This window comes from Stigmatopora argus, chromosome 1, assembly GCF_051989625.1.
Source record: "Stigmatopora argus isolate UIUO_Sarg chromosome 1, RoL_Sarg_1.0, whole genome shotgun sequence".
In the NCBI taxonomy this organism is placed as follows: Eukaryota; Metazoa; Chordata; class Actinopteri; order Syngnathiformes; family Syngnathidae; genus Stigmatopora; species Stigmatopora argus.
The window spans coordinates 8,062,483-8,074,800 of record NC_135387.1 but is presented as its reverse complement, the minus strand read 5'-3'; the positions used below and the strand labels follow the sequence as shown (position 1 = coordinate 8,074,800).

General features: G+C 39.8%; 1 protein-coding gene and 1 non-coding gene across 2 annotated transcripts; one reads left to right on the top strand and one right to left on the bottom strand.

The window, feature by feature from the left end:
* Nucleotides 1–118: 118 nt before the first annotated feature.
* klhl21 (kelch-like family member 21) lies at nucleotides 119–10,561 on the bottom strand. The gene is made up of 5 exons (XM_077622326.1): nucleotides 10,360–10,561; nucleotides 3,673–4,738; nucleotides 2,209–2,611; nucleotides 2,025–2,097; nucleotides 119–1,878 (listed from the first exon to the last, which is right to left on the bottom strand). Exons 2-5 carry the CDS (start codon nucleotides 4,697–4,699, stop codon nucleotides 1,558–1,560), a joined length of 1,824 nt encoding a protein of 607 aa, XP_077478452.1. The 5' UTR covers nucleotides 4,700–4,738; nucleotides 10,360–10,561; the 3' UTR covers nucleotides 119–1,557.
* Nucleotides 10,562–10,974: 413 nt separating this feature from the next.
* trnar-ucg (transfer RNA arginine (anticodon UCG)) lies at nucleotides 10,975–11,047 on the top strand. The gene has a single exon. It is a non-coding gene; the product is annotated as a tRNA-Arg (tRNA).
* Nucleotides 11,048–12,318: the final 1,271 nt, after the last annotated feature.

Below are 12,318 nucleotides of genomic sequence, written 5' to 3'. Positions count from 1 at the left end.
CTGAAGATGAATGTTCCTGTTTTATTGGCGAGTCTTCACACACATAGGATCTCAATTCAAAACATTCATTTGTCTCTGTGGAGCAATTTTATAGTTAAAAAAAAAACATGATTTTCAATTTCAAACACTTTGATTCATTTATTAAATATTAATTGAAATATAAAATCTCATGCATTTTCTTTGGAAAATAACAAATCCATAATTAACAAGCGGCTAACCAAGATGACACGCTTAAACCTGCATTCACGTGGATCAACGCAAACCATAAACAGCACATGGGCTGACAGATTTAAATTCACGTCTACTGAGTTGAATTGCAATGTAACAACAGCAAGGTGAGGATTTAACCAAGATTCGGTGACAATTCCAGTTTGGACCACCAACAAGGCACATTCGTTAATAGAAGTACAATTTGCCATGACTGACGTCATATTAACAAGATGAGATTTAATAAAACTTGCCTCTGCCTTTTGCAACCAATTAAAAGCACTACATTTTGCCTCCTTTAGTTAAAGATGCACTAATACAACAGTAAAACTGTTATTATGCACATTGCTAATACATACATCAACATATTAAAAGTCAATTTGCCATTAAAAGCAATTTTTAAAAGGCAGGGATGTGCCATGCATATTATTAAGAGGTGACTAACTTTCTTTCATTGGTGGTGTGTCACTTAACCACTGGGCCGTTTACATTTATGCTCAGTATCAACAGATTGCACGTCTGGATATAAACATTATAGCATGCCTCAATATTAAAGCTGGCGGATGATCATACTTTATCCTCAACAAATACAAACCATTTGCAACGGGCAGTACTTCAGTAAAAGCTGTCATTATTGTGTAAAGATGTGGGCCATGTGGAATTTGTAACAGTTTGTCTCTACATCTACAAATGCAACTTAAAATTAAAATGCAAATTGAAAGCTATGTCGAACAAGTTAAGTTTAACTGTTTTTTTTTCTTAAAATCATAGATTGTAAGTGTCCAAGCCAAAGTGGAAAAGGAACATCCTTATTGTTTATGCAAACCTGAAATACAGAGTATTTTGGAGTAATATGAATGGGAAAGAATTCCAACTCCCAACAAAAGTCGATAAATTATAACATTAATCATCAGCCTTTGTATTATATTGCATCGGCGATACGTTGAAAAAGATCCATATAGTTTTTATGTCTAACATAACCTTATTGGAATTGGGTTTTGTAAATCAGGTTCTGAGCCTGGTTAGGATAGTCACTTGATTGTTCCAGATGCTCAATCAATTACAAGTAACATAGACTACATTGGAATGGTTTGTTGTTTCGTCCTAGAATTCGCCAATGAAATCACAAATCAAATTCATCATTTGGCCTTAGTTCCAGGTAGAATCTTGACAAAAAGTGCATGCATGTGATATTTTCCTCATGCATTCATGCATCTAGATGACAAGTTTTCAGACATCCTCAGATCCTTTTCCAATTCCTTCGACCTTCGTCAGCAGGAGCTTTCATGTTTCAGCATTGTAGTGAGGCGAAGACATTAAATGACAGCACAGAGCTGGGTGAATCCTAATTCAGTGGGCCGCATTCATGTCCTGGATGCTGTTATTCAGGTTGTGAATGGGCTGGTGACGCTGGTGTCGGTGCAGGTGGATAGCGTTGGCATCCGGGACACCGATGGGCTCAAAGACATTAGACACCAGTGGCATGAACTGTCGGAAAATGCTGACGCTGCCATGCCAGAATGTGGGCTGAGGCAGCCGGCCCGTGACAGACCAAGTGCGAGTGGCCGGGTCGTACGCTTCCACAACGTCTGACAGCTCAAATGTACTATCATAACCACCGGATACAAAGAGTTTTCCGCCTAGCACCGCCACACTGCCTCCTACGTGTACCTGAATGGGAAAACAAACAAAACAAACCAAAAAAAGGCATATCAGGACACGATCGCGAAACTTTGGTCATTTCATTTAAAAGCTTTTGGGGGGGGAAATATGATTCAATTCAAATTGAGTATATGAGATCCTAGTTCTACCATTACCTGATTCATTTGACTAATCTTATCCCACTCATTCTTCTGAGGGTTGTAAACGTCGACCTCAGCCGAGTCATCCCTACAAGGATCACATAGGTTAAATGCAGTCCACAGAAACAAGTAACAATGCCAGAGCCACAAAAAAAGGCAGAAGAAACATGTTCTCATATGATGAGTGTTCCTTCCTTACCTAACAAAGAACATGAGCCCATTGAGTGTCACCATTTTCGGGGTATAAGACCATGTCAACTGCCCACAGTTAACCATGGACCAACATTCGCTGTCTGGGTCGTAACTCTGAATGGCCATTGTGTCCTCTTCAGCGAGACAGCCGATGGCGTAGAGGAGGTTGTTGCATGTAGTGGTGGAGCAGTTATCCATGGCGTGCAGCATAGGTGGTAAGGACTCCCAGCAGTCCAGCGTGTGGTCGTAGCGCTCAGTGCTGTCAGGCGCCACCACGTATAACTGACCCTTCAACACACATGAGCTGTGGTACTCGCGCGCATTCAGCATGGGTGACACCTCCGTCCATTCGTTGACACTAGATTTGTAGCGCCAAACGCTATCGTAGAGGCGAGATCCATCAGAGCCACCTACAGGAGGACATAGGAACCAATGCAACAGGTTATTCTGAAGAGTTACAACTATACATTTTGCTTTCTATCACAATCTCCCTGATCTTGGCCGTAAATATGCCACCAAAACACTTCGATGGTAATTCTACGGACTGCTAGAACAAGGCAAAATATTTTCTTGTTAGTGAAATGCTATGGCTGGTAATGATGAAGTCTTGGCAGCACAATGTGTTTGGCAGTTTATTTTAAGCAAATGGAAATTTACACCTGGCCATTGCTATTTTTTCCTCTTATAAAATGGCTAATGCACTCCACTCAGTTGACTAATTTTCCACACCAATGACAAAAGAGTGCTTATTAAAAGAACCCACTCTCATTTATGGTTTTACATTTTCACATTAATTTGAAAAGCCACAACAAATTAAAAGGTAAAATACAACAATGATCTTTCTAAATCAGCTTGGTGACTGCCTGTCATTTTGTTTTTAGCATTTTAGTTAATATTGTGTAGCGAAGTACAAATGAGTTTTGGGCATTTTATATAGACAAAAGGATTAACTATTGCAGCTCTTACACTTAAGCGGCAGTCAGTAATATTTATTCATTAAAAGACAAGTTTCTCAAAGTTTTGACCGAGGGATGTCAAACTCATCTTCGGCTATGTCTCCCAACTGAGGCTCCCATTATTAATTGGCCAACTGAACAAAATGATAAACAACACAATCCCTTATTACCACTACCACCACTATTACTACCAATACTACTACTACTACTACTGTGCCTTATGTGAAACAAATTTTAGGATGGGTCATTCATTGAAACACCTTATACTATGGAAAATACGATATTCATTTTTTTCCCAATTAAAACAAAAACAAACAACACTATCCATAAATGTTCTCATTTTTATTTATTGTTTAATTTAAAACGAAAAAAACTAATCATTTTCTTTTCTTTTATTTGCATTAACTTTCAGGTTTTTTAAAAATAGCATTTTTACAAAAAAAAAGTCAATTAAAAAACCTCTCCCTATTTATTTATTTCCAAACAGTTAAAAAAAAGACTTAGACTAGACTTACCAGTGACATACATATCATTCCCGAGAGCAGCGATGCTGTAGCCACCTCCGAGGTGGTCCGGAAACTCGGCCAGGTAGCGCCACTGGCCCGTCTGCGGGTTGAAACAGTCCACAGTGACCAGCTCATCGCAGTCCTGGTCGCAACCTCCAACAACTACAAGAATCTCGGCCAGGCCGGTGGAAGGTCGTGGGCGCATGCGACTGCAGGGTCTGTCGTGGCGGTCGTACTCGCAGGACTGGAAGCTACGGGCCTCGTTCACCATGCGGAGGCAGGTGGGCGAAAGGTATACCAGGGGGTCGCTCTCAACGTGAGCCAAGAGGAAGAACCTCCTGACGAATGGGAGTCGGACCTGCTGTAGTAGCTCAGGCCAGTAGAGCAGTCTACGCTGGAGGTCAGACTTCACCCAACGCACTGCAATCTGATAAACTGTCTCCTCTTTGTCCACGCAGAGCTCGTCATCAGACACAAACTCAAGAAGCCGCTTCCAAGGCAACCGTTCAAAGTCGGTCCCTTTAGCAAGATCCATCAAGTTTTTCAAGATGAAGCGGCGAGCGCTAGCCGCCAGGTCTCGACAAGCGTAAGCCTCCGCAAAGTCTTGGATTTCTAAGCAGTTAGAAACATCCAGACGCTGTTCTAGAAAAGCACAGCAAGCCTCTTTGACGGACGGGAACTGAAACAAATCTGCCGTTTTCAGAAGAAGATCCACGTTGTCTTGCGTGACCGTCACACGTCCTGTATAGCAGAAGTCTACGAGTAGTCCCAAAAGCTCACCCGAAACCTCGTGCAAAACCACACGGTCCATGATACTCTCCCGGAGTTTGCCGGCGAACATAGCCCGGAAGTAAGTGCTCGCGGCGGCCAACACGGTGCGGTGGCAGTGGAACTCGCGGCCTTCTGCGCATAAAGTCACATCAAAAAATTTCCGCTCTGCACGGAGTTCATGGATTCCCCGTAGCAGGTTGAAGGCATGGGCTGTGTCAAAAAACGGCAAGGTGGACGTTTGCGTCTGTAAAACGGGATTCTCCATCTCCTCTCCAATGAATGTGCTCAGGAAGCCTTTTTACATCTGAAAAGAAAGCCACAGTAGCGCTGTAATTAGACTGGATAAACTACAAGTTGTCATAAAGCTCATTGAAATGAACACACGTCAAATAGTGTTCAAAGTAATGCCAAAAGTTATTTTTTTTAACCCAAGAGTCGTTCACTACAGAGTAGAAAAACCTAGAACATTCGACCGCCTAGCTTGATATGAATACTACTTGCTTCCAAAACACAGGCGTCTCATTTGCGTGCAGAGGCTATAAATACACTAGGAGTGCCCATTACCAATGTTAAGGGGGGTGGTCCACATGGGGCCTTGAGGAAAACAGCTAGCTTGTGTTGACGTAGACCCTTGGGACTGAAAACGACACCCCCCTCATCGCATGTGGTTTGGAGCATAAGTTTGCGCAACACTGATTTTTAACACGACAACGTCCAGTTATATAATATTCTTGTTGTAGCTTGGAGTAATATTATTTATGAAGTCATTCAGACAGCTGCAATAACATTTAATATACAAGGATGATAACCATACATTCGGCTCTCTACTTTAGAGCTTTTATATTTTCATCTTGGTTTGCGTTTGAATGTTTGTTGCTTTGCTGCTCAAATAATTCACGTGGTCATCTCAGGGGGGTTATTTGGACTTTGGTTTAAAATGTTTAACTCACTTACTTAACAAAACTTATGGTTTGGTACTAAGACAAAACAACAAACATCAAGTCGGCACCGAGTACAGAACAGCAAAGTATTTGTCCCTCTTTTGATTTGTTTTCAGCATTTTCATCACGCACAAAGGCAAGTCTTTCACATAGTTGGGGAAGAATTTTAGCCCATCCTTTTTTTCAGACTTGTTTCAAACTCTGTCAAATAGGATGATTTTTTTAGCATGTACCCCGAGTTTGACTTGGCCACTCCCAAACCTTAGTATTATTTTTAAGCCATTCAAAAGTAGACTTGGTGGTGTTTCAGATCGCTGTCCTGCTGGATGATCCAAAAGTGATTGAATTTGAGGGCACAAACTGAGGGCCAGACATTGCTTTCTGGTAGACAGGTTCACTGTTCCATCAATCAGAGCAAGTTGTCCTGGTCCTGAGGCAGCAAATAGCCCTAGGCCATCACACGACCATCAGCAGGCTTTCTTATTGACATGTTCGTTTTATCAAATTGTGTGATGTCAAATCTAACAGGCTTCACACCTGGCAAAGAATAACATTTTTGACACAAGTACCCAATATATGCAATTTTTGCCTTGTGTCTTTCTTATGATAGAGTGATGAACTTCACTGCATCCAGAGGTCTGCAGTTTTTTATGCTACATTCTTTTGTGACCTCTTGGGTGAAGCACCATTGTTATCATTGCACTCTGTATTTATCAGCAGTGGTTTTTACCTGGGAACTCGTCAATATATGCCATTTTTGCCTTGTGTCTTTCTTATAATAGAGCAGTGTTTCCCAACCAGTGTGCCACGGCGTACTATTATGAGATTTAAGTCGTTTTTCTGTTTTTACGGTACGTGAACTGGAAGTTGTTTGGTTTCAGGGGCATCAACTTTTGCCGACGTAAAGTCTCTGAGCACATGACTTATGCGTAATATTGGGAGAAAAAGTCACAAATTAAAATCAAATTTAAAAACGTTGCATTAATTATTTTAACATCAGTCGAACTGAAAGCTGTTCGGGGTCTGCGGACATCAACTTTGATGACGTTAGATCGGTGTAAAAAAAAAATGATTTGGGAATAATTTGAGTGGGATTATTTAATTCCTGATAATAAAACTTTTAATGAGAACGACTTTATAATGTTAATATAGGTGACATAGTTTTCAATTAATATAAATAATAAATACTAATAAAACATTTTAAAAAATTAAATCCTAAAATATAAATACTAAATAAAAAAGAAAGACACTAAAAATAATATAAAGAAGATTTTCAGCTAGTGGTGTGCCTTGAGATTTTTTCAATGCAAAAAGTTTGCCATAGCTCAAAAAAGGTTGGGAAACACTAATAGAGTGATAAACTTCACAGCGTCCGCTGGGTTGATCGCAATAAATAGCGTGTCAGCAAGAAATGAAACCAGTCAAGTGGTCAGGTTCATACAAAATTTTGAATTTAGCCCATAAACAACGTGCACTGACTGATTGCCCCCCCCCATTCATTTTAGAGAAAATTTTAGACTTTTAAAGGCTCCCTATTGGTGTGATATTCCGGAAGTTCCATTTTCGTTGTCAGATAACAGACATGTCTCCAAAAAACTATGGTCTTGGTTCTTGTGGGCCCTTTGAAAACAATACATGGGCTGGCTTTGTTTCTTTTTGAGTAATGCCCGCCCACATGGCTGCAGCACTTGATTTACTATGGATAATGGCACATGCCTACTAGCTTCAGCAAGCACCTTCAAAAGGTCTCTTTGCTTTTGTTTCCCTGGTTGCTATGCCCGTTTCAGATCAAAGAATATTCATCTCTTGGACACAGAACCCTCCTATGGTGGATTGACATGAATCAGGAACCTCGATCAGCCCAGGGTAATATCTATAGCATTTGACCTGTGACCTAAAATTGCAAATTTATGTATCGTATTCTACACCAGATAATGAACAATACAAAAAAATGTTCCATAAATGAGTATCTGTATTCTATTCACAACTTCAACATTAGGAAGATTCCATTTTCATTACATCTGATGAGGAGATTAGAATTCTAAAGCTCAACAAATTGTTATGCAGGGAGATTCAGTATTGTTCTTCCGGGGAACAATTGTTCATCAAATTTGAACCACTGAGTAGTCCAGGCATGCAGCTAGAAAATGAACTAGTACTTGACTTTCAGACAGTAGGGTCACACTTCTAATATTCTCTACAAGGATCATACATCTTTTTTTAAACACACGTGAAGCATCATGAATCACACAAGCAAAAAAAATCCTTGTTAACATTTAGGGATCATTTCTTCTAAAATAAGAAAGGATCTGATTGCAGATATTTGCTTTGAGGTCATTTAGACGCTGCTTATCTCGAGCCAATACCTAACACGTTCCAACCAGGACTTTGACAATAGAGCCAGCACAATACACTCTGCCAAAGATTAAAAAGGATATTTGAAAGGGCAATCCAGACATGGATTCAAGTTCAATCCAATCTACATTGCAAAAACAAATCTCAGAACATGTCAAAACTGTTATGGACCTGGGAAATGTTTTCTTGGTGAAGCCTCTTCCTACCACCTATTTTGCCCATCAGAAAGACAATAGGGCAAAAGTATGGGGAGACATGGTCAGTACTGTTGCAAGAAAGTGTTTCCTCTTTGCACCATTCAAGGAATACCTTCTACAAGATTTTTGAATGTTTGAGGGAACTTTAGTTCATTTCTATACTACACCATTTGGAAATACTGTCGACACTTTCTGTTTCTATTATTTTCTGAAAATAGATTGTGACAGAAATTATACTACATTTTCAGTCAGTGACATCAGTATAACAGCAGTAGTTAGGAAACTCAGAGAGCTATAAATAGAAATCCTGACACCCAGTTTGATGGTTGTCACAAATCCAGGATATTATTTACCTTTTGGAAAGTTCACGTAGAGTGAGTTGAACCTCTCGGAAGTTATACAATTTATTTTGGGAAACACATGATCCAGGTTACATGACTCACATGTTAGTATGATTAATTTTGTTGGATGTTTCTATTCCTCATCCTTCCCGGCAATGTATGAGGTCATGTAAAAACGTTTTAATCTGAATATGCAATTAAGTGAGTCCAGACCTTGCCTGTAATTAGCTGGTCTGCCCTACATATTTTGGGACATACTAACAGACTGTGTGTTAGCCCAGAAGCTAAAATCTGTTTGTGATATTTCTTTGGGTTTCATTCCGCCAAATCCGCATTGGCCTCCCCCCATAGTCAGTGTGGTTATTATGCATTGCTGTTTCTCTGTGGTCTGTAACATTCCTTTGTCGTGTGTTGTTAGTGGTAAAGTAAGTTGACTTGTTCCCAAGTAGGATAGCATCTAATTTTTCATTCAAAGAGATGCAGGTAGCTGCTTCATATTTTGATTTTAAATGACATATTACCATACTCTGAGTATTGTTAGTTTAAGAGTCAGAAAGTTGCCAATCAAGTAGTTTTAGTTGAAGTTCTTTGAGGATTTATGCTTTGACAATATAAGATCTACATGCATCGATGAATGTGAAGGACATAAGCCGTAATTCAGAGGACCTTAACAAAAAAGGATGTCAGATGTAGGTGTCACTTAGGCAGTGGCGACTGGCCATACATGCAAAAACTGCAATGAGTTTCCAACTATCACAGTGGAGGAATGTAGTTCCTGAGCCTTCAGAGCCCAGTTTGACCAGCCCATAAAAAGCCAAGCCCACATTCAGCCCTTCACTTACTAAAGATGAGCACCATGTCACTTGGATTTCTGTAAAATAGTGTATCACAAACAAACTGCACTCTAAATTTTATCTATCCATGATCACGACATCCCTATGAACTGGTATTTTTCATTGATTCTATTTGAAATTTTAGTTTTCATCTTAACGCTGCCACTATCAAATATTTTTGCACTTAATTATTGTACTGATTAATTGAATATAGACTTGGACAACCATTCACACGCAGACTCACACGTAGGGGCAATTTAGGGTGTCCAATCAGCCTACCATGCATGTCTTTAGAATGTGGGAGGAAACCAGAGTACCCGAAGAAAACCCACACAGGCCCAGGGAGAACATGCAAACTCCACACAGGTGGCCCGACCTGGATTTGAACACCCACTGTGAGGCCGACACGCTAACCACTCAGCCGCTGGGCTGCTTGAATGTTGAAAGGCTAAAATAGGTGTTGTGTGGAAGTTTAAATCAAACATTCCCTCTAATCTGAAGGATAAATCGATAATTTTTTACAGCCCAATTTCATTTTTTTCATGAATATAAGTACATATTCAGATTATTAGATATTTACAAAATGTCTTAATTTGATCAAGATAAGTAGAAAATATTTGGATTTTTTTCAGTCTGTGCTTATTTTAAGCATAGTTCTAATTACCAAGTATCTATGCCTCTTACATTCTTGTCATTCCTCCTTGTGCAGGAACTACTTGCAGTTAGTCAAATCCGCGTGCATCCTCCCTTGTAATCGTACAACCATACATGTCCATTCCAGTGAGGAGCACGTTGTGGGTTTGAAGCTCAAATTGCTGATGAAATTCCTACTTAGACCAAAACTTTGCCCCATTATGCACATCAGTAGAACCAGAATTACTGTAGTAAAACTTGACTTCCGATTTAATTATATTCAAAAGGCAGGCTTAGAAATTTAAATGATCGTAATTTTTGGATCATTTGGGGAACAGGGATCGTGATTAAACGCAGTTTCGCTGGTTAGCCAACAGCTATACAACTCATTGCATGTTATTTCCTGACAGGCGGTCTATGACGCTAAGGCGTCTGTGATGCTAATGGAAAAAAACGGTATACATATTTCAGGCTATTGTTAAAAGTTGAACGCAGTTGAATTGAATTAGTATTGCGAGTTGCGTATATATTAAAGCCGTCACGAGTCTGTCCTACAAAAAAGGTTGCGGTCATGCTTACTGTGTATGTCGATTAGGATAAACAACGAATTGAAGGGCCAACTTACCCGTGTTTGTACTTGCCCTGGCTTTATATTTTGAAGGACTTGCGGATAAAAGCCCTTTAGAAATCAAATGACGATAAAACTTTGATGTCGCAGATGCGTTCGGCCTCTTTCGGCGCCATGATAGTGTGAAGTGCCACACGATGCATTCAGGTGCAGCGGGAAAAAAAACTACTTCTACTACGCTGAGGCAGTAGTATTTTTATATTTTTATGTTTTCCCGTGCTCCTTTTCTAGAATGTTTCCAATGATTGGAGCTGAAAAGTCCAACATTTTCGCCACCAAAAATAGAAAAAATGCTATTTAACTTTAAAAGTCGATCCACAAACATACCACTACCCGAGAGAGGTACTGTAATATAGGTAGCAATTTGCTACCTATATGTTAAAGTAGAGTAGGGGTAACAAACTTCGGTCCTCAAGGGAACCTGTCTCCCTATTCCTCCTTCCTTTTCTTCACCTGAATCACATAATCGGGATTGTTCAGGCGTTTGCAGGGCTTAATGATGAGTCTGATGCATGCGTTTTAGAGGGAGCATGGAAAATACGTCCTCTGGAATATCCAGTGACTGTGAGAAGGTATTGCTTTAAATAAAACGATGACTGCAGGTTTTCATATGGCCGCGTGGCCTAATGGATAAGGCGTCTGACTTCGGATCAGAAGATTGAGGGTTCGAGTCCCTTCGTGGTCATTTTTTGGAGGCAAATATGGAAATTACACATTGAATGAGTTTGGTCCTCCTATTTCTTTACTAGCCTGTCACTACAGGAAACGAGTAACTGGTTAATAACGAATTATGAAAAAATAATAATTTCTAAAGAATGCAATTCAATGTGTGCCGTGCACTCTCTTACCAGGAAATTAAGGGAGCCTAGAATTGTGTGCTTCAGAAAAAACTGTTCTTCCACCTTTTTCTTCCTTTAGAATAGAATGTTTGTTAAAAGTAAAATCACCAGGGCAGGGAACTGAAGCCACAACCTCTGGGTTGGGGAACAACTACCCTACCACTCTAAATTCCTTATAAAAGCACATAACAGTCAATAATTTCAAAATCCCTGTCAAATTAACATGATTGATAATGATGATGATGATGATGATGATGATGAAGAAGAAGAAGAAGAAGAAGATAAAGATAATAATGATGACAACGACGATGATGATGATGATGATGATGATGATGATGATAATGATGATGATGAATACAATTATTGATTTAAAAAGGGGAAAATCAAGACATGATATACCTATAAGATCTATAATGTTCATTTAAATTTGATCCTAAAACAGAAAGTCTGCACCTATGGTTTATTTTCTCGGGCCGCACAAAATGATGCGGCGACCCAGATTTGTCCCCCAGGCCACCACTTTGACACTGGTGATCTAATCCATGGGTCTGCTGACAACAAAGCAAATGTACAGTAGGGTTTATTATCTTAAAGTACCTCAATTTGACACGGTAGTTACACTGAAAACGAGTGCAGACGTGTTGTTATGATGCTGTGTTTACACAGTCACCATGTGAATTATTTATATGACAGACCACAGCTGTGAATGTCAATATATCTCCCCAGATACTGAGATAGAACAAAACCCTGACCAAGATCAATCGATGGAGAGACAGACGCAGTGTGGAAAAAGTGAGAACGTTTTGATGACAGTTTTGCTGATGAAGCTGGAATAAGTTATAAAATTTCCAACAGAACAATGAAAAAGTTGGCATTTGGAGAAAAACTTTGATGAGAAATGGAATCAAAACCATGGCATATTTCCAATTTGCTGTCATATCATGGCAATGTATTGAGATTTCTACAATCTGAGACCATGCCCTGTGATCGGCTGACCACCAATTCAGGGTGTCCCCAGCCTCTGGCCCGAAGTCAAGTGGGATAGGCTCCAGCACCCCCTGCGACACTAGCGAGGATAAAGTGGTTCAGAAAATGAAATGAGATGAGATGAGGTTTG

Bases quoted from the DNA above. Each gene is read 5' to 3' on its own strand.
- klhl21 (XM_077622326.1), bottom strand. From the start codon at position 4,699: ATGGAGAATCCCGTTTTACAGACGCAAACGTCCACCTTGCCGTTTTTT. The intron at 2,612-3,672 runs GTAAGTCTAGTC...GTCCTCCTGTAG, and splicing joins GAATGATATGTATGTCACTG to GTGGCTCTGATGGATCTCGC. The intron at 1,879-2,024 runs GTAATGGTAGAA...TTTCCCATTCAG, and splicing joins AGATTAGTCAAATGAATCAG to GTACACGTAGGAGGCAGTGT.